Genomic DNA, 27291 nt, shown 5'->3' with positions numbered 1-27291 from the left:
TTATTCAAAAAAATAGGTAACTTTACACGAATAGGGAGGATTTTGTTTTTTTCATGTTTGAGTGATCCGTCCGTGATTTTTCATTTTAATATACTTTCATAGAAATGTTTCTGTTATGTAAAAAAGAATATTTTCTATACGTTACAAGTATCACACTCATACATGAATTCCATAGCTAGCATACTGACCCAACGGGTCACAGGTAGTCTAGTATTAAAATATAATCCAACATAAACTAAAAAAAAATATTCTCAAGGAATAAACTGTTCAAAAACAAATTTTAAAAAATTCTCACCATTTCTGTAGCAGTGCTCAAGTTCCAGGCGACGGATTGATCCATCATTATTGACTTCAATAATGGCGACGGATCCATCTGCTCGGCCAAGAAGTAACGTATCACATTTATGCAGACTTTCTGACAGTCCTTTAATTTGAGGCCATGTCAATGCAGTAATTGTATTTGGACTAACATCGATAAAACATTCTCGACCTAAAAGAGAAAATAAAAAAAATGGTACATAGGAGACTAAAACTTGAAACCTTTGAAATAATAATCTTTGCCAGAATTTTTTTATATTTTTATCATCTTTTGGATACTGGCATCTTTATCACTTCAAGCCTCCTACCATATACGTTTGCTCATATATATATATATATATATATATATATATATATGTTCTGTTGTCACGGAATATAACTAGTTGTTAAATGTGGGAATTACATTACAAGAAGACATTGTTTTGGCACCAAATTATTTCTTTTTTTAAACAGAAAAATAGTAAAACGTTAGAGTAACAGATTATGAAACAGAAAAATAGTTAGAGTAACAGATTTTTAAACAGAAAAATAGTAAAACGTTAGAGTAACAGATTATGTGAAATGCTGTGTCAGCCATCTTAAAAAATCTTCCCCCTCCTTCCGATCCAGGGGAGATAACTCTTTTCTTTTCGGTTATTTCCCTTTATAACAATATATTAGCTGAAATACATTTGATTGGATATTTCAGGCGTTAGTATGAAAACAGGAAACATTTCCGAGAAGGGATCATGGGGATTCAAACGTTTTACATTTCCTGTATAAGCTAGAATTTGTGAGAAACAAAACCAATATGACGTCAGACAGATAACAGAGATGATAGAATGTTTCAAAATTCTTATCTTGGCTAAAAAAAAATTTTTTAAAAAACGGTAGTAACTTAGCTTGATTTGAACCCAAAACAATAAATGTTAAGAGGTCATAATAGGGGTCAAAGTTTAAAAATATTTGACCTCTGCGGTCTCTACCAAATTACTCAGACAATTTCTGGTCTAAACATTTGAAATTTTACATAAAGTGTATCCAGAGATAGGGCAAGCTTTTTAATCGGTTTAGGTAGAAAATTTGAGCTACCAATATATAAAATGTATGTATGTTTGCATATCTGCCTAAAACTTTCGACAGAGGCGACAAATTTTCACAAGATCAGTATCGTTTTGAAGCTCGACTCTTCAGACGACAAATACCGAAAAATTGGCTAAAACATTAATTTCTTCACCTTCAACTGGGCACTTTTCTACAGGGAGGGGGTTGTTTTTTTTGCCGATATTGTCGAAAGTCACCCCCTCTTTTCGATTGTCTAGACTTAATTTAAACCTACATCACTTCCGGTTTGGAAGTGGTCCTAACAGTAAAAACGTCATGTTTTATTTACCATTCTTTTCCTCCTTCGCGGTACGGGTTTGAGCCTGCCTTCCTACTATCCCTTTTTTTTTGCTCAACATACACCTCCAAACACCCGGGCAACGCCTGGCTGAAATGCTAGTATTCTAGAAAGTAAATAATTTTTAAAAAGATTTACATTTTATTCTTTTGAAATGTTCAATTTTAAAACAGACTTCCATGATTCATATTTTATGTTTTTCCCTACATCCATTTATAAACAATACCTACAAACAGCTTTGTAAAATACACACAAAATGATGATGTCACCGATTCTAGCAAGCATTGGAAATCCCTATTAATCACTTAATACAAAAGAATATAACTTCCTATATTTTCTAAACATTAAACATTACTTCCATTATTCATATCTTATGTTTTTGCTACATTCATAAATAAATAATGCCAATAAACATCTTCGCAAAGTATGCAAAAATCGATGACATCATCACTTCTATAGCAAGCATTGGAGGTCCCAACTGATAACTTCATATAAAGGAATAAAATTTCAATAATTCACGAGACAGATATTAGCTTTTTCGCCAACACACAGAAATAAGGCCCATAAATTATTTTTTTTTTTTGTTGCTCACATGTAAACATAAATGAATTAATTTTAAGTATTCATTAATAATAATTTTAAGCATTCATTAAAAAGGAATACTTAATAATACTTTTTAGTGAGCATTTTTTGATATTTCCCTGGGCAACACCAGGAAACAAATCCTGCTAGTAGTAATATATAGCAATGAGTAGTAAGACTACACATTTAAAATTAAAATAGGTTTAACATTCAAAGTATAATTGTCTGCAAGATCCTGTGGCATGACAGATAAAGTGCTAAGTAATAATCAGTTCTAAGTGATAATCTTTTGAAGGTTCAAGCATCGGTGCGGGTAATACTAAAAGTAAATGGTACAAAACTTTTGTGTTCAGACAATTTTACCCATCCTAGGACGAGTGTTCTCATAACACATAAGAATGATGACACGTTTCTTTTCATACCTGATATTTCCCAAATGTTGACAACATTGTCAATAGAAGCGGCTAAAAATCTACCACAACTGCTCCAGCAGAGATGTTCGGGGACACAGCTTCCAAGAAGAGCCTCTCCGGAATCATCATTCTTCTTCTCAAAGATGCAGGTTTGTTCAAGGAATTGGTGGGTTCGATTTGGCAAGTGCCACACCCGAACTGTGCCATCAAAACTACTGTAAACGAAAAAAATAAAAAATAAACTTAAAAACTTAAAATAATGCAAGGACAATTATTACTTCCATTAAGTTTCTTTTCTTATTTCCGAGCTAAAAGTTTCTAACCAGATAGCATTTTACAAACATGTAACTAAGGATCTTGCCTTGACAGGGTTCAGAATAGACTTCGTAGCCTAGTGGGGGATGCCTTTTTCTCTTCCCTGTAGCCTCTTTCTTACAGAAGAGACGTTGCGAGACTGTTTTATCGTTATTTTCATAGCAAGTGCTCATCTGAGCTTCAATCTATGCCCCCCCCTCGCCAAACATTCACGAGAAACACTCGTTTGACTGAAAACGCTATCAATAATTTCCCCCACTCTTTATGTGTGACTAAACCTAAATGTAGATTCTGTGAACAAAGCTTCTTTCTTAGAACTGCACACCTGTGGCACTCTCTTCCATTTATCTGCTTTCCAGCTGATTACAATATGGCTGTTTTCAAGTCCAATGTAAACAAGTTCTTGATGAGCCGTTCCTCTTAAGTAATCTAATTTTACACTTTTAACAATTACTATGATATTGTCCTTTTGACCATTGTACACTCTTTAACCCTTATCCTCGAGTGACCTCTGGGCCTTGGTAAGTGGTTATTCCCTTGTAAAATTAAAAAGAAAAAAAATTGTATTATTTGGACTACTGTTCTTATTTTGAGTGTCCACAAAGGGTATGCGCAACAAAATGAAAAGAATTTTAACACAATAAATGGAAAAAAAAAATCTATATCTAAGAAAACTGATGCTTGAAAAAAAAAAAAAAAAAAAAAAAAAAAAAAAAAAAAATTGAATGTTCTTCCTTAACCCTACTACTAACCCTAAGTTTGAGTAGCAACCCTCACACACATACACGCAAGAACATGTTTTAAAAAAATTAGCTATAATAAAAAAAATGGTTACATGCTGTTCAAATGCTATCTGGTCAGAAAGTAAGTGATCATTTTCTGTTAAATTAACATCTTAAAAAGACCCCTCTTTTTAAGTCCAAAATATTTTTTTTTAGTTTTTATCACCAAGTTTTGATGTTGACACGTAATTAAAAAATAAACAGCATAGGATTCTAATTACAATAATACCGCTCAATTAGCTCTACATGAAAGCCAACTTGCAGCACGGCTTTTAAGCCTGTTTGAAATTATATAAGTAAATATAAATGCTAACCTCGTAGCCAGCATGGTCCTCTTTTCATTCCAGGCCGATATATCTAGCCTGTTCTGGTGACCTTCTAATTTTGTTATTGTACACGTCGGCAAATCGTGGGTAATATCGGCCATATTCTCCAGTGGATTAGTACTCGACCGCATTTGTGAAGAAATGGAACGGACAAGCTGCTTAGCAGCCCATTGCCGATGTTGATGAGGTACGTGGGACGAGAGGACACAAGCAGCCAAAGCATCAGTCAAAGTCAACGATGTGATTTTCTCCGAAGTTGCTGGAGAACTGGGTAAAGGCGAAGCTACAAATAAAAATGGATTAATAGTTAAAAACAAGACATTGTAAAACCGGAATAAGAAAAAAATATTACATGTCTGAATTTTTTTAGATGAGGATTGATTATTTTTCTTATTTGGATTCTTTGGACTACTCTTCTCATCTTGAGTGCTATTTGCACAACGTTTCAGTTGATATAATCTCCAACCTTCTCCAAATATATTTTGTCAAACTCAGGAGTCCTCTTGTTGAACTCTGTAATCTGAATGGAATTTAAACCGGAAGCTTTTATTTAATCCATGGGTGTTGCATACTTCTGTTTCGTCAGCCATGATTCGGTAGAAGTTCTAATTAATTTGCAATTGTATTTTTGGATGTCAGCTGCACTGAGAACTGAACCTTCAAAAGAGTGGAATTTATCCACCATGCCATGAACATTAAACATGAGAACAGTAGTTCGAAGAATCCAAATAAAAAAAATGTGTTACACCAAATAAAGGAAATCTGACAATAAATGAATAACTATCAACAATGCTATAAGCTAGTTTTATTTGCTTTTTTTTTTGTGTCATTTCTTTGAATAAGGACGCTACTGTCATCAGAATTTAAAAAAGCTTATGTAAGACATCAAAAGATGCTGAAACGCAAAGGCAAAGAAATCACAGCTAGCAATCTCATTTAAGAAAGCTTATTTGTTATTATTGATTTATTATATTTAAAAAAATAAATATTTATCTTGATTTGAAAAAAAAAATAGAAAAATTAAATAAAAAAATTTTGTTTGCTATCATAAAAAACAAGCCGAGCATTCAAGGTCCATCAACACAAGCGAAAAATTTACTTTCACCCTGACTTATGATTGTTGTTGTTTTTTAAAATTCAAGGAGTGGTTATTGAGAAAAATGCAAACAAATGATGGATGAACGATTTGGGTTTACATTATAATGGCCCCGAGGGGGGGGGGCAACCAGAGTTAGCCCAGAAAATTTGTTCTGGCAAAAATTTACTTCCACCATGATTAATGTTTGTGCAAAATTTCAAAAAAAAAAAAAAAAAAAATCCATGGCATAGTTATTGAGAAAAGTGAGAACAAACAAACATATGGACGGGAATGAATTGTTGGGGAACCAAAACTCAAAAAATTATTTTTGTTTGCTATCAATATTTATTCATGAAACTCATCTTACAAGGAGTGTTTTTATTTTTATTTTTTTTGATTTGAAGTCTAATTTTCTTTAAGTTTTGTAAAAAGTTGTCAAATAATTATTCATTTTTTTAACAAAAAAAAAAAAAATTTTTCAATTAATTTTTTTATTGAATTGTAATAACAGAAATATATATTTCATTGAAAAAATTGGCCAGCATTTGCATAAAAAAAAAAAAATCTGTAACCTTCATTCAGCATCTTCTGGCGTTTTATGCCAACTGTTGAGAAAATTGCAACGATAGCATTGTCCTTATTCTTCATCAGTACTGAAGAAACAACAAAACTACGTTATACAGAATAATGAGAATGTGACAATAAATGGATAAACCATCTACAAAGCTAGTTTTAACATGTTTTTATGGAAGTCGCTCCAGACAAGGCATGAAATCACTTGATCTAAGGAGCTAATAAGAATGATAGATGATTATTGCAAAAACAGGAGATGTCTATTGACCTTAATCTTTAAAATATCAAGGCTATAGGTAGGAGAAAAAGTCAGCAGGAAGAGTTCCATCGAGGTTCGTACAGATTTTCAATGTCCATTTTCAAGAAATTTAAACATTTTTTAAGGCCTTCTCCGAATAAAATTCAAGTTTTCAAAACAAAATTTGGAGTTTGTTTTACAATACACAACGATTCGAAAAAGAGGTAAAAAATACAAATAAATGTTACCATAGCCAATAAAAGTTAGTTTGCAATCTACCTGCATCATTTTGTGGAGCTTTGAAATAGTTTAAAATTCTTTTGATTTCATCTCAAATATTAACTCTTAATAAGGCTTTTAAATTTCCAACCAAGATGGCTGCCGTCTTGTCCATTTTTTTTTGAACCAGCCGGCTTCATTTTCAGTTTAATTTTTGAGGTAGGAAGGATTCAATTTGGGAGAGGAGGGGATTTGCCATTGCAGAATCCTGTCTGCACAAGGAAAGTTTTTTTTTTGGGGGAGGGGGGGGGTCCTCATTTTTATTAATAGCCACCGCCACTACTCCTCCCTCCTTGTGCCCCTCAATTAATTATAAATGCAAGCAAAAATAGAGGGAGAAAATTAGGCTTTGTTATGTCCCTTTATCACAAAACTACACAAGGTGACATAACTCTTGTATCCACAATTTCAAAACAATGTATTTTGATTTTATTTTCAATATTTAAAACATATTTTAATGGTATTTTTATTAATACTTTAAAGATAATTTCATAGTATTAATTTTGATTTTACTTTTTATATTTCGACACAAATTTTTACTGGACATAAAGAATGCAATTTTCAAAGCCTTTCAAGAAATTTTCCATATTTCAAAGATTTTTCAAGGTGGTAATAGAAATAAGGCCTTTTCAAGGTAAAAGTCAAAATTCAAGGATTTTTCAAATCTGTACGAACCCTGTCCATAGGCTTACAATTTTGGGAAAGAAGCTACTGGTTTCTGTAGAAGTTTTAAAATTTGTTTGTAGTTACATTTAAATTTCTTTCTCACAACCTGGTATATTCTTGCCTGGAGATAGCGTTCTAATAGATTATCTATCATATTAATACATGGCAAAAGTAACTTGTCAATATGTAAGTGATATTAGTATCCTTAATATAGAAGATCTATTTAACTATGATATGAAGAAAAACAGCGAACGAGGTATAAAAAAAATGACTACGTTCAGCATTTGTACCCCCCCCCATTTAGCCTCAAAAGTCCCCAGGGCATGTCAAAACCTGGTAAAAATAAACGAACGGTGCAGTTTTAGGCCTTAACATATGTAAATTTGAGTTCTGCACCCTGCAAAAAAAGAAATTACATCATTTGACAGACAAACGGACAAGGATGAATTTACAGGTCCACCCTCCTTTTGTCAGGGGACCAAAAAGATTCCCGCTTCAGAAATGTTAACAATGCAATTGTTGTAGTACTGTTGAGGGACTGAATTAATAATAGATAGTGAGAAAAAATCTATTTACATTTGAGTTCTTCTGCAGCATTTTGGGCCATTAATTTTTTGCCCCAGCTTTGACTCGCTAGCAGCGATACAAGGGCCTGCGTCACAGCAAAGTTTGGTGAAGTCATTCGTTCCAGCACTGCTGCATGTTGTAGGTGTTTTTGCCGGGAGGAAACATCAGGGTTAACGCTCCAGCCCGTTGCAGCTTGCATCAATTCCTAGAAAGAAAGGAAAAAAAAAAAGAGCACAGCTGTGACATGAAAATATACAGAAAAAATATGAAATAAGCTTTCAGTTCAGAGACAAAAAATTGAAAATGATACGAGATGCGACAAATAAGAAACAAAGTTGCAGCATTATATATATATTTTTTTTTTATTGGAATCATTTGAGATGAATAATTTGTGCACTTATTATTATTGTATTCCTGCTTGTTTGCACATTGAATGTTTTGGATGATATTTATTTGTGGACTGTTATCTTCATTTCCGTAGTTGTTTCACCCAACTCATTCTGTAGCCTTCTTCAGGTGATTAACCGTGACGAAATAAGAATGCAGAGACTTGTAACTATATCCCCAGTAATTACTGCCTTCCATAGTTGCTGTTGTCTCTGTGATGCAGTGGATAGAGGTGTTGAATCTCTACGATTCCAGGTGAGTATTGGCCGAAGATAGCAGTTTCAATCCTTAGTAATTACTGCCTTCCAGAATTGTTGTTTTCTCACCACATTTTTAGCCAACTAATCCTTTGGCTGATATTAGGTAGGATTAAAACCGCTATCTCCATACTATGCTCATCTGAAACAATAGATTCAACGCCTCTATCTATTGCGTCATATGCCGTGAAGGGCCAGAGAATTAGGTGGACATAACGTGGTAAGACGGCAACAACTATGGAAGGCAGTAATTATTGAGGATGCAGTTAAGAGATTCATCATTCCTATCCTGTCGTGGATAACCACCTGACAAAGGCCAGAAGAATAGTTGGCCGAAACGTTGTGAAACAACTATAAAGATGAGGATAGCAGTCCACAAATAAATAAATAAATGGATATACAAATTGTTCATCTCAAAGGATTCCAATAATAAAATAACATTTTAAATGATAGTTGTTTATTTGACGGCATATCAATCCTTTTTTGGGTTATTAATTATTAAACCGATCATTTTGGTAAAAGTTCTTTATCTCTTCAAACATTTATCCATGGTGTTTGGTTTTGCCATTTTGTTTTATGGCATATTAACCCTTTTGGGGTTATTTAATGCAGAATCCAGTCATTGTGATAAAAGGTTTTGCATTTTGAATTATTTCTAACTTCAAATATTTATGTTTACTGTTTGGTTTCATTATTTTGTTTAACAGCACATCAACCCTTTTCAGGTTATTTATACCGAAGGTAGCAATTTTGGAAGACGTTTTTATGCTTCAAATTCTTTATAGCTTAAAATATTAATTCATAGTGTTTGGTTTGGTTGTTTTGTAGTGGATTCTGTTGTTTATGATTTTGGTTTTGCAGAATATGACTGGATTTTGCAAAGGGAAAGGAGAAAAACAATAGCATGAATTGTTAAAATGTTTTTGACTCTTAATGGTGTATCATACCACCAATGATTTTGGCGATCGTTTTTATAACCACAAGTTATAATACCAGCCAGAACGAGAAGCTTCCAAAGTTACTATAAAAATTGTCGAATTTTGGATTCAATCAGTTCACCGTCATCTCTGTCACAAACCTGCATTTGATTCTTCGCCGCCATCTTTGTTACTAGGAATTACTTAACACTCAAGATCGGAACTGCGCGGATTCTTCACTACTATCTTTCTTCAGCATAATGTCTCAACACTTAACATTAATGTTTGGTTATTTGTTTCCCCACAAAACAAAATGTGACACAAGGTCGTTTTTAATACAGGGGATAACCAGCTCCCTTCAAAAGGGGCATTCTGCAAAAATAAAATTGCCTTAGTATAGAAGGGTTTCCCCCGCCATTAACTAAGGACAAGTAATTTGAGTGCAGCATCTGAGCAGACACCATACTTCAGCTACCAGTCCAGTACGAGTACTGGATATCGACTGTTTTGTACATTTTAAGTCAGGAAGCCAATAAGGAAGTGGAAGAGAAAGAAAAAAGAGATGGGGGGGGGATGATTGCTATTTTTGACTTTGCAGAGTTTTGCAAAGAGATTAAAAGAAAAAAGAAGATTTTCAATATACGGTGCATTTGAGTAAGGAAGCCAATGCCAATATCTTCAGAGTTTGACATGTTAGCACCAGTTTAGATGGTGGGTGGAGGCTTTTTATAAGAGGGGAAGCAAGAGCAAATGAGTGGTAGCAAGAGGGGGAAAAAGCAAGCGAGGGGTACCAAAGGGAGTAAGCGAGGGGTACCAAAGGGGCGAAAGCAAAGAATACCAAAGGGGCGAAAGCGAGGGATACGAAAGGGGCGAAAGCGAGGGATACGAAAGGGGTGAAAGCGAGGGATACGAAAGGGGCGAAAGCGAGGGATACCAAAGGGGCGAAAGCGAGGGATACCAAAGGGGCGAAAGCGAGGGATACCAAAGGGGCGAAAGCGAGGGATACCAAAGGGGCGAAAGCGAGGGATACCAAAGGGGCGAAAGCGCGGGATACCAAAGGGGCGAAAGCGAGGGATACCAAAGGAGTGGAAGAGAGGGGTACCAAAGGAGTGGAAGAGAGGGGTAGCAAGGAATGGCGTGAGCTAGCAAGGGGTGGGGGAAGGGAAAAGTAGCAGGGGGGGAAGTGAGAGGTAGCAGCGGGGGGGTGATAATAATCATACAAGTACTTTTTTTTATTGCATTTTCACCTCAAACAAGGCACAGTGCCATTTTGATCTACAGGGCTACTATCTGGAACACAATTGGCAGGGATACTATGTAGGGAGTTGAGCAGAAAGATGACTGCTTACATTACACTTGAACTTCTGCATGTCAGTACAGTCAGGCAAGCAGGGACCTGAAAGGGGATTTCAAAGTCTAGCAGTCTGAGGGTAGAAACTATAAAAGTAGAAAGCTTTCTGGCATCTCGAGTGTAAGGATGAGATTTAGCTGATTGTCAAGTTTGTCGGGGGTATTTAAGTCAAGGGGGTACAAGGGCTTGTAGTTCATCAAATACTTGTGTTAGAAAAGAGGGGCATATTTGATCAAGCGGTAGAAAAGAGCGGGGGGGGGTCTGATCATCTGATCATGTTACAAAACAGATAGTCTCCACATACACACTTGGAACTCTGCTTTACTTAGAGAGAAGATATTCATTTACTTTATAAGTAAACATCTTAAAAGCAAATGGAAGCCACCTTACCTGTGCGCAGACTTTAACCAACTGCTTGAGAGATAAGGGATTTTCTTTTGCTAAAGCTCCGATCGCAGCACTTAGATAACCCAGGCACTCGGAAGGCTCCGTCATCTGCAATGGGGAGGAAAACATGTCGAGCTTGCCTGCGGCACAGAATTGCATGAGACGCACAACAAGCATGATATCGGAAAGACCGATGTATTCAAGGGCAGCGGAAAGGCTGCAGGACGGACCACTGGAAAATAGAAAAAAAAACTAACTTAGTTTTGAGGTACAACAACTGAATTATATCTTTTTACACAACGTACCTATCGGATCACAACCACTATTCTATTTTGACTGAAGTTGAAAATTTATTAAATATGTAATTCTGGAAAATTTTCAATAACAAAATCAATGTCTTTATATACATGTGGGGTGTTTATATCTGATGCTTTTTTTTATTCTCACTTCTTTTGTAGTCATTTTTCTTCATCAACGCAGTTTCATTTAGTGGTTGCTATGCAAATAAAGTTTCCTTTTTTATGCAGGAAAGACACAAGGAGACGTTCAATGAGTTTCTTAAAGGTTTTATTTTTGGAGAGAATTAACTCACCAGAGAGAGAGACTAACATTCTCTTAGCTATTTATTTAACTGAAATGGTGACATGCGGAGAGAGACAATGAGGTAACATTTTGCATGTCTTTTACAGCATTATCAGTGGTGTGCCTTGTATGCATTTCTATGGACAGACAGACTTTCATTATTGATGGTATTTGTTATACGGCTTCCACAAACAGACCCATTTGAAAATGTTCATTTTCTCTCAGTTTGAAAAGCATGTCATTCACCATCTTGACTTATACCTTTCCTTTTTTTTTATGGAAATCACTCCATACAAAACATGAAGCCATTTGATGTAAGGAGCTAAAAGAAATACTGTGTCAAGGTCAAAAACTTGCCAACAATAAGTGTTAGATGGAATAGATTCTGATCAAGGAAGCAGCATAGGTTTACTTTCATCAGCCTCATAATCCTTGCTTCCCTTATTTTATTCTTTAGTCCTCATATTCCATTAGCAATATTTTTGTGATGTAATAAGCTGGTAACGTACATGAATTTAACACACATGCCTTCTGTCTGAAAACCAAAGATGACAACCCCCTAGAAACAAAGTACAGCACGTTTTAAACACCCAATTTTTTGTTCAGTGAGATTTGATGAAACTAGAGTGTCTATATAATTAGCATTACAAGTGTATGCTGTATTTTTGTGGACATCGGTAATATTACATACCTAATGTGCTTCAACAAGTCATATCTTTTTTATTTGTTAGTCAATTTTTAAAAGAATTACATTGATGGAAAGAGAATAGAATAAGCATTCCGATGATGTTAATTTATTTTTCTTTTATGCGTTCAATATTTTTATGCTCCAAGTTAAAAATGAAAAAAAAAACAGTAAATTACGACAGCAAAAAAGGAAACTGTTTTTTCAATGTTTACATTTTATACATTACGTTTAGATACACATGCGCGAGGTTAAATTTGATTGGATATGGCTGAAATTTTACAGGCTATATAAGCATAGGAGTCCATCTCTACTGGACTTTTATTTTTATGACCACAGGAAGCAAAGTTACGACCGAGTAAAGTTGACGAAGAATATTTCAAAATTGATGAGATAAATTGCCATATATCATCCATTTTCATATAGATAATAGTTTCAGAATTATTTTCATGTATAATATGTAAATATTTGATAATTATTAATTGTGCGGAAATTTCTTTAAAATGTTATCTTTTATAGAAATTCAAATCCGCTTACAGAAAAATGGCCTGCTAAGCACTAATGCGCTGAGCTTACTAAAGTATTCTCTTAAAAATAGAAAACTTTTTCTGCTTTTGTCTTACAAGTCATTTTATATTCTGAGTTTGTCAATTTAAAAAAATTATTTTCAAGTTTTTCAAATTTGATTTCCAAACAATACTATTTTGTTGTTTTTAATGCTTTTAGTACATCTGTACTAAAAGCATTAAAAAGCAACAAAATGTACTAAGTACATGCGTTTAATTTGTACTTAAGGTAGAATTGTTTTTTTAGTGGTCAAAAAACAAAAAAAAAACAAATATATAACAAATAAAATGCTGAAATAATAACATTATTATTTAAAAACCCATTCTTAACATGGGGAAGGAAGGGTGTTTTTTGTTAACTATTCTGTACTTTCACCTAACAATTAAATAAAAAAAGATATCATGGAACTTGAATTTATTTTTAACTCATTATCAAGACCAGTTTTTCGAATCTAAAACAAACCAGTTTATTTTTTTAACTATGGATATCTAAATAATAATAATTTGGCGGTTCGATAAAGAATTTCATTGTGATGCATTTTGTAAATTTTTACCTTGTTTCCACCTTAAGATTTTTCTTTAAAATGACTACCTTTTAAGGTTTTCAGGTATGCTGAAAACGAATATCACATTTAAATTTTCCGCAAATAATTAGCTCTTCGGATATTAAGCAATGTCATTTCTTATGTTATTGCTGGTGGTCATCCTGGTACATGTGTTTGCGCATAGTTTCTCGGGGTTACGTCTGTGCACTCGCACGTACCAAGATGGCCACCAGCGATAACATGAGAAAACTACTTATTTGCAGAAAATATAAATGCGATATTCGTTTTCAGCATACCTTAAAACATATAAAGTAATCATTTTAAATGTTAAGGTGGAAACAAGGTAAAAAATTACCGTTTTATTTCTTTGTTTACATAATTGAATTTTCAATATAACAATAGAAATGACAAAAATTACCATCACCTGGTAAATATATAGTTGTTGTTTATCAGGATTCCTGGTATCCTGGTACTGTGAAAGTTACATCGAGGATTCATGTAGAGTATGATTTATGGTTGCATCTCAGAAAATAGGGGTATATTTTGGGCCAGATAGAGAGGATTTACAAAACTGAAAATTGGACTGGTCCCAAAATGCGTAAGTTCTGGTCGACTATGGGAATTTCCATCTTTTACAGAAATCCAAAATCTATATAAAAAATTTTCTTTGATTTATTTCCGAGATTAATTCATATCTACACAATTTTGTTTTATTTGAGGGGAGTAGTAAATACCGGTCATGAATACTCTTTAGGCATTCAATGGCTACACCCAAGATTAAGCTCTCCTTTGGTGAGGAGGCAGGAAAATGCTTATTCTTAATAAAGCTATATTTAAATACCACTATAATATTTAGTTTTGTTCATAAATAGACACCTACTGTATGATACCATGTGCCATTTTAAAAACAATTGAAATTTGTACATCTGAATTTATAATTCATGGCTTATGGTAAAGAGATACATCAGATTTGACTGCATAATCAGAAAGCGCGCACAATTTTACAGAAGAGTGCCAAGTTTTATGAGAATAGCTTGAAAAATAAATAAATGGTGGCAAAATTCTGAATTTCTTGAAATGTTGAGGTCCGTAATTTAGCCCACATTTTCTAAAGAAAAATGTCCACAGAAAAGCCTAAATTTTGGACGTAAAATTCTCATAACTTTTGAACTACTGATGGTATTTGCATAATTCAAACGGTTTTAAGAATTTTTTTACATAGCTCTTTTCATGCAAGTTGATAAAATAATTATCTAAAAAGGAAAAAATCAACTCGTAATGCTAATATAATGCATCACATCCAGTTTTGGATAATAGAAAAATGGTCTAGAATCGTCCATAGATAGGAGAGTTCTTTCACTTTCCCCCCAAGACCCACCCTTGATAAGTTCAACAATTCCAAGTTTGCACACTTTCTCTTCTTGGTCTTTTCATCCTCCTTTAATCTTTGCAACCATTTTGCACGATATCAGCCGGGACTAATGCCATATTAAATTATTTAAATAAAGAAATATTTAAATAATTTATTATAATTTTTATTATTATTATAATTATTATTATTAGAAGTAGTTGAATTAATATAGCAAAGAGTGGGGGGAGAAATAGATAGCTAAAAGAGAGATAATGGACTTGTTCTATTGATTATAAATTATGACTAATTAAAACAGAATTTTTCTTAAACACAACTCAATCCCAGAACTAAAATATATTAGCGTGTAGTTCATGTTATTTAAGTTGATACGTGTCAGTCTAGGGATTAGAAACACTTGACAAATTAAAAAGAAATATTTAAAAAACACAGAGCTAAAACACAAAAACATTTATTTTTATATGAAAATCAAACAACCAAACAAATACAAAAAAATACACTTTACATTACAAATACTGCTAGACAAGGGGGATAGAAACTACAAGTCCCAATGTTTTCTGCAAGGGAAAATTCTCGAAATAAAATTATCAAAATTGTTTTTGGCCAGTAAGAAATATTCAGAAATCTCTTATTTATCAAACATTCCAGTTTCTTCAATGTCAACAGTTGATAGATTTTTATGTAGTTCCTTACAGAACTTGGGTTGGATTTTTTATAAATCCAAGTTTTCGTTTTTATCTGGTCGTCCACTGTTGGGTCTGTAACGAATGGCATTATATATTATTTTCATAACAAAGTATATAGGAAAAAAGACTTTGAGGAAAAAAAATGTTGATTAAACCAGCTTTAGTATGCAGGGGTCATTCCAAAAGTATTATTTTAAGGTTTCTTAAGAATATTGAAAAAAAAAAAAAAGAGTAAATTTTTTCATTCACCTTTCACTGAGCAAAGCCAAGGCCTTCATGAGCATGGTTCGGGCAAGTAAGACTTGCATTGCTGATGTGGTGCGTTGTAGGGCCAACATACGCTCATGTGGACTACGGAGACAAACAGCTTGCTCTCCAAGAGACTTGTAGTTCTTTACGCTTTTAGCAGAACGGGCTGTAGCAGCTGAAAAAGAGAAATACATGCAATAACTAGAAGGATGATCTGGCATTACCCGGGATTTGATGATGAACCCTATTGTTACACATTGCAGCTTTTTAGGTTTATATGTAGCAATCGACCATAAAACGCTTTGGATAATTAAGGTAGTTCTACTAAAATAATTATATTTTAAAGACAAAACTACTTGAAGCCCTCAAAATACCACCATTTTGTTAGGAAATGAATATCCTTTCATATATATTAATAAACAATAATCAACACGATACATGTGAAGAGTTTTTAACAAATTAATGATGAAAATGTTAACGCTATGAAACGACCATTTTGTGGTAGGTTTTTTTCTTTTACCACTACAGGGCTTAAAAGTTCATTACCCGTCTCCTTTGAAGAATTTTGTCATGAAATTTGGAAATTTATCAGAAGAAAAAATTACTTTCAATCTTTTCAGGGTACAAAATAAACTGGCCTATCATTTAACACCGTTATTTCACAGTTGACACACATTTTAAGATCACCTCCTAAAAGTGCCTTTCTTTGAACGTTTGTACTATTTACTCTACATCTACGTAACAAGCATCTCTCTCGCCCTAAAAAAAAAAAACAAAAAAAACAAAACACTGCTTCTTATAACCCTAGATATGAGTGATAAAGCCCCTTCCTAAAAACTCTTCTTTAACTCTACAACTAACCCCATGTGCGAATGGCAAGCCCCAACCAACAAAATCCCTCTTAAAACCACACAATCCTAAAAAAAAAAAAAAAATAAGGCACTTCATCCTTAAATATAAACATGATTTATCTCCCATAGAAAAAAAAAATAGTTAAAGCTCAAAAATTCTAGAATGGCCTGGAAATGATGAATAGGATAGCATGCGTGTTATTTTCTGTGTCACACTTACATCCGGGTTGTTTAATTGTTATGTAATTCCATTTCTTATCATAAATAATTTTAGCAAGAATTCTTCATAAATTTTGGTTTCGATTATAGCTGATGGCACTTAAGTCATCTATTCTTTTTATAATTAATTTTATCAAGAATTCTTCATAAGTTTTGGTTTCAGTTATGGCTAAAGTAACTCAAATATATATATATATATATATATATATATATATATATATATATATATATATATATACACACACAGACATATATTTTTTTTTCGATTTCGATTCAAGCTAATGCACTCAAGTCATATGGATTTTTTTTTTTAAATCGCAACTTAATAATATATAAAAACAGATAGAACATTAACTCTATAATAATAGGAAATCTGTAAGAATTAAAATATCATATTTAAGCATACTTTACGATCAGGCTTTGCTGGGCATTCATGCTAGCTTAGATAAATACTATTGCAGTTTTAACAAAAGAGCTACAATAATATCAGAGCATCTCCATTTACATTGAACATCTACAGAATGCCAGCATCAATATATTACATATGAATGTGTCTCCTGTGGAATTTCCACAGGTCCCACTAGTTTTACATTAAATTTATATGAAATTAATCTCCATTCTAAATTTGAAAATAATTGATGTTTTTGTTTTTTATTTACTGTTAAATTTTCAGGGTGTCACACACAATTGTCCTTAATCCTACCACTAACACAAAGTTTGAGTGGATAACCCCACCTTCCACAAAGACTTAAAATCACACAATCTTCTAAAAAGAAAAAAAAAAAAATGAAAAAGAAAAAAAAAAGCAGAAGAAAATCTCATAGGATTTCCTTTATAGAAAAAAAAATGGTCAACTGCCCTAAAACACTACAACACCCCTGAAATTTGGGATTATTTTACATTGAATTCTGAAATATTTTTTTTTTCTTCTTTTTTTCTGCCAAATTATTTCAAGTATTCACATGTAACTACCTAAAAAGGTAGAATTTCATTTTCGGGAAGAAGGAGAGGGTTAGTAAAAAGTCATTAATCTAAAATAATACCAAAGAACTCTTTGTAATGCATTTATTTTTAAACAGTGTTAGTATTCATTTCTTATACATAAAATGGATTACAATTCAACTTTGATGTTCTCTAACTTCTTTTCTTTTAATTGTTATATAGTATTTTATAAGAATTGCTGCATATTTAAAAAATTTTTTTTTACTTGAAGGACACCGCTTATCAAGGTCCGAAGGCCACTGGAGGATAAGGGTTTATGAATGTAAGGTGGTAATGAAGTAATCCTTACTGATGTAAATTGGATGGAATTTATTTATGAGGACAGGCGAACAGGAACTTGTTTACATTAGATTTGAAGGCTACCATGTTGTATTCAGCCGGGAAGTATGCCAGCGGAACAGTGTTCCAAAGGCAGGCAGTTCTGGTAAAAAAGCTCTGTTCATGGAATTTGCATCTACACTTAGGCACAGATAGAGAGCGTTGAACATCGTGTTGAGTATTTTTGTGAAAGTTTGGCAAGCGGGGACCATAGATTGGAGTTTAGACAAAAACGTACCATGAAAATAGTGATAAAGCAGAAACAGGCTGACGGCACCCAATCTGTGGGAAAGAAGTTGCAAGGAAAAAAAAGGCATCACCTACTAGGTTTTGAAGTTGGTTTTGAACTATCAAAGCAGGATAGGGCGTGCTGAGCACTCCTGCCCAGATGTGGCAACAGTACTCCATTGTAAGGTGCACCTGGCTCTTATACAGATAGAGGATTGCATCAGGAGTAAAATAATTACTGGAGCAGTAGAGTGATCCGATCATTTTTTCAGCGATCTTGGCAAGAGATTTCATGTATATGTTCCATTTCAGATCAGGAGTGAATGTCAGTCCCAGAAGCTTATCATGACATGGGGCTTCTCCAAGACAAGAGCCATTCATTTTAATTGGGGCATGGTGGGGGTCAGAGTGATTATTATGAAAGGAGAGGAGCTTGGTTTTCAATGCATTAAAATTAACCAACCACCGGTTCCCCATTGCACCACGTTCTCAAGATCAGAAGAGTGAGAATCAGAAAGATCTTTGTCATTACTGGCCTTTGAAGTGTCGCCATAGATTGTCATGTCATCTGCATAAATGTCTATGAATGACCTATGAATGAGATTTGGAAGGTCATTGATGAAGATCAGGAATAGGGCTGGACCCAAGATGGAATCTGGAGGGACACCAGCGTTAATATATTGAGTTTCTGGTTTCTGCCCATCAACTCTTATAAGCCTATGAGAAAGATAAATTTTTTTATAACTGAGAGGACATTCCCGGCTATTCCATAGCTGGCGATCTTGTGAAGCAGGCCTTTATCTCACACTCAAAAGCTTTTGATATGTCAAGAACTATTGCTCTAGAGAAATGTTCATCGAGCGATATGCTAATCCTGTGTGATATAACAGTACATCAGCTGTAGATCTCGCAGAATAGAAACCATACTGCATGTCATTGAGCAGGTTATTTTTGCCGAGGTGGTTGACCACTTCTGTTTATCACAGATTCCAGCAACTTACTTATAACACACAGGAGACTGACTGGTCTGTACTGAGAGGGAGATGATCGATCACCAAAAGTTTTAGATACAGGGCAAACTGATGAGGTTTTCCAAGGTGTTGGGAAGCATTTCTCTTAAGGCAACGTTTAAACAGCTTTGTAAGTATAGAAGCTAGTTTTGATTGATTGATGGGCTTTTTGAGCACTATGACTGGAATGCCGTTGGGGCCAGTTGCTTTACTAGAATCAAGGTTTTTGATAAGCTTAGCAACATTACATACATTTGTATGTCGCTTAGTGTGTTTTCAGTCACAGTACGGAATACAGGGAGTAGGCGACCCTGATCGCAAAGGGTAAAATTTACAACAAAGTTCCTGGCAATGTGCATTTTACTGCAGATTACTCAGAAACCATGAATTTCTTGGCATATTCTGATTCTCTGCACAAAAGTACACTTATGACAAATTTCTTAATTTTGTGTTTTAACAAAGATATAACATTTTTACTGAAAAAAATAGTGTAAAAAATTATGGTAAAAAGGGATGAATATCAAAACATGTGAGGTACAAAAATAACTTCCCTATTTTTGGTCAATTGTAAAATTTTTAAAAGATTCTTTCTTAGATCATCAAACTCTTTACGTATGCCATTATTGAGATATTTTAAGAAACAGCTTTTATTCATGAGTCTAATGTTGAAATGATACTGGAAAGATTCCCAGACGTGTTTATCTCCACATTCATCACACTCACCAAGAAACCTAGAACAACCGACCTGTGAATGTCATAGGAGCCATACATTGAAGCTGCTACTGAAAATACTAATGCAAAACAAATAACGATCTGAAATATCAGAAGTGCAATTTGGATTTGTCGCAGACAAGTAAACAACAAAAGCCATATTCACAATGACAATGCTGACACAAAAGATGTACAGAGATGCAGAAAGACGTTTACCTGTGTTTTATTGATTTCTCAAAAGCCTTTGATAAAGTAAGACATGAAGACCTATTCAATATGCTAAATAAACTAGACATTGAAGGGAAAGACCTTAGAATTCTGAGCAACATCTATTAGAGACAAAAAGGCAACAGTTAGAATAAATGGAGAGCTCAGTGAGGAAATATTAATAAGAGGAGTCCGCCAAGCAGGAATAGAGAGGGAATTCCAAAGTCTAGTAGATTGAGGGAAGAAAATATTTAAATAGAAAGATTCCCGGTGTATACGGCATAATCACATTGACACACCAGTTCCTGTCAGAAAATGGGTGACCAATTTGGGAATTCCAGACACTGCATGTAGGAGGGCGTCGACACCTCCCTGCAAGAGTTGCAAAAACCCGATGCCGTCATCTACTTTAATGGGGGGAATATATATGGGACCGCTTGTGAATTTCATACTCCCCTGGAACTTCCTCCTTTGGAGGAAACCGGTTAAACCCAAATAGGGTTAGTGCTGTTTCACACATTTCTAGTATCTAGAGACCTCAATAGTGAAGTGAGGAAGGATATTGCTGCTTGACGGGTTAGTTGGGAATATGTGTGTGACAGGGGGACACAAGTGTTATGAGTTCATCAGGGCACATTTCATTAAAGTACTTGTAAAACAGGCACAAGGATGCAACACTGCAGCAATGAGACAATGGTTTTTGCTTGTTTTATAATGGAGGACCAGGATTAGATTTTAGACAACTTTTGAACCCTGTCTAAGAGTGAGAGACTAGTGAGAGATGCATCAACCCAGATGTGGCAAAAATACTCCATTGTGGCTTTGTACAGATGTGCGTGTTAAATAAGGTTAAAAATGGAAAATTGCACGTAAGGTTCATCAAAAATGACAACACTATATCAAATCTTATTAAAATAAAAGACCGGTAAAGCAAAAAACAAAAAAACTTACCGAGTGTAGTGACTAAATCATCACTTGAATGAACAGTGACCAACTTTTCTCCCAGGGGATCAGATTCAGTGAACTGCACCACATCAGGTGCTGGACGTCTTTCTGAGAGGCCGAGTCGAACAAGGAGTTTCTCTGCATCATTTACTGGTATTTTCTCGACTGGGGTTTCACTACTAAGGAAAACTAAATCATCTGAAAAATAAAATGGAAATGACTCGTATATGATTGATGTTTTAAAGGAACAGACGATTCGTATATAATGGATGTTTTAAATGAACAAATGAATAATATATAACAGATGTTTTAAACAAACAAATTATAACAGATGTTTTAGACAAACAAATGATTCATATATAACGGATGTTTAAACCGAACAAACAAATCATATATAACGTATATTTTAAATGAATCAACATTTCCAAAATCAGTAAAAATGTTTAAATTCCAAAAATTTCCAAATTCATAAAATATGAATTGCACTCATTTTATTTATGGTTCTTGTCCAGATTTCCCTCCATATTAAAAAAAACAAAAAGTAAATTTGTATGATATATGTACCCATGACAAAAAAAAAATGAAAATAATCAAATTCCAAAAGTCATAAATTGATCAAGTAGTTTTATTTTTATAAAGAAAATGATTTTTAAGCAATTAATGGGAATTTGTTTTGAATATAAAATGTATTTACTCATGAGATTATGTTTTTTTTTGTTTTAACATAAAAAAAAAACAAGTTAACCACTTGCCTGATTATCCTGAGCATTCACAGGAAAGTCATTCTAAATATTTTTTACGATGCCAAGTACTTGCATTCTATCACAGAAACTAAAGTCGTTTTGTTCACCAATAATTTCCTACAAGTTTTGAGAATTTTTAGTTCATTACTGTTAGAAGTAAGACACAATTGAAGTTCTCGAAACTCATGACCTGATTCTGACATGCAGCATCATCAACATGAATGTAAATTTAGGAGTTTTTCGCCCCAACACATAGTTGCTATCTATGCAGATGTGCTATAGTCATTTCTATCTCAACAGAAGAAAGGCGGTATTCTGTCTGTAATTCTATCCCCTGGAACAACTTAGTGCCTTCCATACAAGATGGCTCCGATCAATCATTGGTGTGACATGGGAGGACAGAATGAGAAGGAAAAAGCTCTTCAGACGACATGTTTGCGTGCACTTTCCTTGAGACTTAAGTTTATGAGGCTTCAGTGGGCAGGCCATGTAAACCGAATGTCATGTGAACGCCTACCTCACAATGTATTACATAGTGTTTTGAAAGAGGGTACTTGGCCTGTTGGGCGTCTGTGTTTCAGATTCAAGGATGTGCTAAAGCGAGATCTCAGGGATTTCGGTGTGGAATGTGAACAATGGACAGCATTATCCCAGAATAAGGATGCTTGGTGAACCAAAATTCATGCCAGGAAAGAGAGGGGAGACAGAAAACCTAAAAAAAAAACCCTCAAAATACGTCGATCCAAGACACCATAGTTTTGACCTCTATAGCATTGTCAGTCACAACAGACGCTTGCAAAAGAGAGAAGAGAAAAGGAACGACATGCCAGAGATTGTGATGATGTTTATCATATCCAGGTTTAAAATGACCCTGAACAACTAGTCAAATGGTACCTGGATAAAATATTCTTAGATGGCTTGCTGTAATTTGCTATTTTGTGGCCAATAAATTTGCTTTTAAAGAACCATTTAATCTATATATGTAGTTGATCTAGAAGTTGATTTGGGTTCTATTATGGATTGAAGTAAGACATGCCTTGTTTCGTTTAATCCTGTTAAGACTAAACTATTGTCCTTCAATCATAGGCGTGTCCCTTTTTCTTCCTCAGATTCTTACGAATGTCTCTGCTCTTGGTGCGAAATCGACTTTAAAACTTTAGTCTTTTTGTCTCATCAAATCGTTTTTGGAGTTTTAAATCCATTGCTTTTTCTGCTTCTCATAAAATCGGTTCCCTCTATCGCTCTAAACGCATTTCTCACACCTGACGCTATTCTCCGTCTCTACAAATCTACTATCAAACCATGTATGGAGTATTGTTGTTATATTTGGACTGGTGAATCTGTGTCAGATTTGAAGGTTCCTGGTAACGTGCAAAAACGTATCTGTAATTTGATTGGCCTCATTCTTTTTTCTCATCTCTGCAACCTCTCTCTCTCACAGACGTGATGTTGCTAACCCAAGTATTTTCTACAAATACTATGATGGCACGTGTTCTTCAGAATTGTCTAATCTATTCCTTACTTCCTTTGTTTCAACTCATTTAACTCGATCTAGTGTCCATCAGTTCGCTGTTTTATTATCCCACTGTAATACAACTTTTTAGTCCAGTAGATGCTTTCCAAGAACTGCAGGCTTGGAGAACTTTCTTCCTGGTGACTATTTTTCTCCTACTGTAGTGTTTTTTTGTTTTTTTTTTAAGATTAAGGCCACTCCTGTCTTTGCAATAATCGTCTTTCATTCTTGTCAGCTCCTTACATCGAATGGCTTCATGCTCTGTCTTGAGTGATTTCCATAAACAAAAAAAAAAATTCACAAAATCAATTATTCTTATTGCATCCAGGTTCAGTTCAAAATTTTGTAGAGATTCCCCCGCTTCACAAGACACACTCGAAGATGGTCAGAAGTTACAGGAGTTAAAAGGTTGTGAAAATACAGGGTGCAGCAGAAATACTTTCCACATTTTAAACTTTCAACTTTAATGTTGCTAATGAGCTTATGCTAGTACCAATGATGTTTTCGTTTAGCTAATAACTTGCCATTTTTTATTTTTTTTCAGGTACCCTCATCAAACAATATGGTTTGGTTTGGTTTGGTACACATCATATTTTTACTGTAGAAATATTTTTGAAGAATGGTGAATCTGTAATTGTAACACAGATAGCTTTCCGAGTTCATTACAAGTTAGGATGTCATGATGCTGTTCCAGATAGAAAAATCGATACAGCTATCAGTTGCAAATTTCAGAGCTACAGGTGCGGCACTTAAAGCCACCTGGAAACACTCAAACGCCAGACAGTATTCAAACTGTGTGACTTTCTATTACTCAAGTTTCCTACATGTTCAGCTCATAAACATACTTTGGCGTTGGGATTGTCTGATATGCAGTTCCATCCATGCAATTTAATGATTGCTCAGAAACTGCAAGAGCACGACTGGGAAGATCGCATGACAAAATGTGGGACCAAGTACGTCCAAGGATGGAATACTGCTGCCATATCTGGGCAGGAGCTGCTAAAAACAGCCTATCCTGCCTTGACAGAGTAGAAAATAGACTTTGTGGCTTAGTGGGGGATGCCCTTTTCTCTTCCCTGCAACCTCTCTCCTACAGAAGAGATGTTGCAAGCCTATCTTTGTTTTATCGTTATTTCCATGGTAGGTGCTCATCTGAACTCCAATCTCTGGTCCCCCCCTCGCCAATCTTTTACGAAAAACACCCGTCTAGCTGAATCCACTGTCAAAAACTTTCCCCACTCTTTATCTATGCCTAAATCAAAACGTAGATTCCATGAACAAAGCTTCTTTCTTAGAACTGCATGCCTGTGGAACTCTGTTCCGTCTGCCTGCTTCCCTCCTAATTACAACTTGGATGTCTTCAAGTCCAACGTTAACAAATTCCTGATGAACCGCCCCCTTAAGTAGACACTTTAAATATCCACACTAACGTACTGTACTTACAATAACCCTTATCCCTGAGTGGCTTCCAGGCCTTGATAAGTGGTGACCACCTTGTAAAAAAAAAAAAAAAAAAAAAAGAAAAAAAAAAGGTATTTCTGCCGCACCTGGTATAATCCTAGATGAGAAAAGTAATCCAGCTAATACAAATTAACAAATTTCATCTAAAAAAAAAATCTGAAACATTTTTAATTGAAACTATTATGTATATATTATACAGCTGAAACAGCCTGATCTGGCAGGACTTGCTTGGATGATGAAGAAATGAGAAACCAAAAATTACAATCATTATTTATAAATTTCAAACTGTTGTCATCTTGAAGTTTTCACATTTTAGCCACTATACTCTCCTGCTTCAAGTATTTTCTGGAAATCTGAAACAGTATTTCATTCATTACTCAAATTCTGTTTCCATATGTTTTAGAAATAAGGTGACCCTCCTTAAAAATCCCCTCCATGGAATCATTAATTCATGATCCAATCATATTTTGTATAAATAAACTGATGAGATGATCAAAGTAGCCACGAACTATGATTTTTAGAAATAGGGTAACCCTCACAAAAAAAAAAAAAAATGCCAGACAAGGAATCATTAATAAAACTCATAATTCAACCATATATCATACAAATAAACTGATGAGATATTCATCAAAGTGTCCCCCTATCCATATCATTTAACAGTAATAAAACAAAGTCTGTTGGAGATTCATGTCTGTAGAAAGAAAACACTCAGGTTTATATTATGAATAAAAAATTTAAAAAATATATTGATTTTTATTTTTTATTTTTTTTTTATTTTTTATAAAACTGAAACATTCTAGAATGAATTCTATGATAATTTTATACAGTTTCTATAAAAGAAATCTTTCTCGTACAATCGGTTTAGTTTGGTTGTTTAACAGCATATCAACCCTTTCCAGGTTATTTAATAACGGACTAAGTAATGTTTGGGAAAAAAAGTTTATGCTTCAAGATTTTTTTTTTTTTTTTTTTTTTTAAATTACATTTTCACCCCAAACAAAGCCCAGTGCCACTTTGATGTTAGGGCTACTATCAGGCACATAATTTGCAGGGATACTATGTAGGGAGTTGAGCAGCAAGATGTCTGTTTACATTACACTTGAACTTCTGCATGTCAGTACAGTTGGGAAAGCAGGAGCTCGGAAAGGATTTACAAAGCCTAGCAGTTCTGGGGAAGAAACTATTAGAGTAGAAGGCTTTCTTACATTTAGGGATCTCTATTATGTAGAGGTGGGATTTTGCTGCTTTTCGTGTTTGTCAGGTGTTGAGGGGGGTACAAGGTCTTGTAGTTCATAGGAGCATCTACCATTAAAATACTTGTAAAACAGACAGAGGGATGCAACATTTTGTCGATGGGACAGAGGTTGAAGCTTAGATGACAGTTCAGGACCTATCAGGTTGGCGACTCTCTTTTGAACCCTGTCCAGTTCTTTAAATATTTCTTCAAATACTTGGGACATTCTAAAACTAATGCCTCCTTATTTTACTATCCTGCCTGAGAGGATTGCAAATTGCATTGTTATGAGGACTGAAATGAAAATTTTATCTCTCTGTTGCAGATATTGATGGTGTAAGATTAAGAAAATAACCCCTGTCATGAATGTGTGTCAGAAGCAGCAATGTGTCACTGAATTCCTAGCAAAAAGTACATCTAAAATGGTGGTGACTATGTAAAAAAAAATTAAATTCTGGAGCATAAAAGGTTGCTTATTTTAATGGTAACATTCCATCTTCATAGCTCTTTGACTTATTGGATTAAAAATAATAAGAGGCTTAACTTTTGGAATGACCCTCATATTTATTTATGGCGTTTGGTTCGGTTTAGTAATTTTGTTTTATGGCAAATCAATCATTTGTAGAGAAAAACTGTTGATTCTGGCTTTGCAGAACATGATTGAGTTTTGTAAAGGGAAAGGAAAAAAATCAATAACATCAATATTTGGTGCGTTTAAGTCAGGAAGCTGATATCTTCAGACAGCCTGATCTGGTAGGACTTGCTTGGATGATCAAGAAATGAGAAACCAAAAATTACAATCATTATGAGTTGAACCCTATTGTTAGTTATTTTTAATGATGCAAAGCTTTCCTTCTTCTATAAGACGTTCACTACAAAAACTCGTCCATCTACAGCAACTACAAAAAGAATTTTCCGTTGTTCTTTCATGTGCTTAATATCAAACTGCATTTCCATTAACAAATCTTTTCAAAAACATTCCCCATGTGGGACTATTACCATGGAACTGCTACCCTGCATGTTTCAATATGGTTGCCTTTAAATTCAATGTCAGCAAATATTTTCCATAAACCATCTTCATGAGAAATAAAATTTTGTTAATTCCATTTATCATTCTAATCCTCTCGTAATAGCATCAATATTTGGTGCATTTAAATCAGGAAGCTGATATCTTCAAACAGCCTGATCTGGCAGGACTTGCTTGGATGATGAAGAAATGAGAAACCAAAAATTACAATCATTATTTATAAATTTCAAACTGTTGTCATCTTGAAGTTTTCACATTTTAGCCACTATACTCTCCTGCTTCAAGTATTTTCTGGAAATCTGAAACAGTATTTCATTCATTAC

The 27291-nt window shown here is 34.3% G+C and overlaps 1 protein-coding gene across 4 annotated transcripts in view; it reads right to left on the bottom strand.

The window, feature by feature from the left end:
- Positions 1 to 27291, bottom strand: part of LOC145248252 (putative E3 ubiquitin-protein ligase HERC1) — a 335131-nt gene that overhangs the window by 73567 nt on the left and 234273 nt on the right. For all 4 annotated transcript variants that reach the window (XM_080110122.1, XM_080110124.1, XM_080110123.1 and 1 more), the window contains 7 exons: positions 20997 to 21188; positions 15500 to 15674; positions 10821 to 11049; positions 7528 to 7723; positions 4106 to 4400; positions 2704 to 2909; positions 296 to 490 (listed from right to left, as the gene is read on the bottom strand). In XM_080110122.1, coding sequence (XP_079966248.1) covers positions 296 to 490; positions 2704 to 2909; positions 4106 to 4400; positions 7528 to 7723; positions 10821 to 11049; positions 15500 to 15674; positions 20997 to 21188 — 1488 coding nt within the window. The remainder of the gene's footprint in view (positions 1 to 295; positions 491 to 2703; positions 2910 to 4105; positions 4401 to 7527; positions 7724 to 10820; positions 11050 to 15499; positions 15675 to 20996; positions 21189 to 27291) is intronic.

Source organism: Euprymna scolopes, chromosome 26 (assembly GCF_053919585.1).
Source record: "Euprymna scolopes isolate OS-2025 chromosome 26, ASM5391958v1, whole genome shotgun sequence".
In the NCBI taxonomy this organism is placed as follows: Eukaryota; Metazoa; Mollusca; class Cephalopoda; order Sepiida; family Sepiolidae; genus Euprymna; species Euprymna scolopes.
The sequence above is the reverse complement of the archived record's forward strand: the minus strand, read 5'-3'. Positions and strand labels throughout refer to the sequence as shown.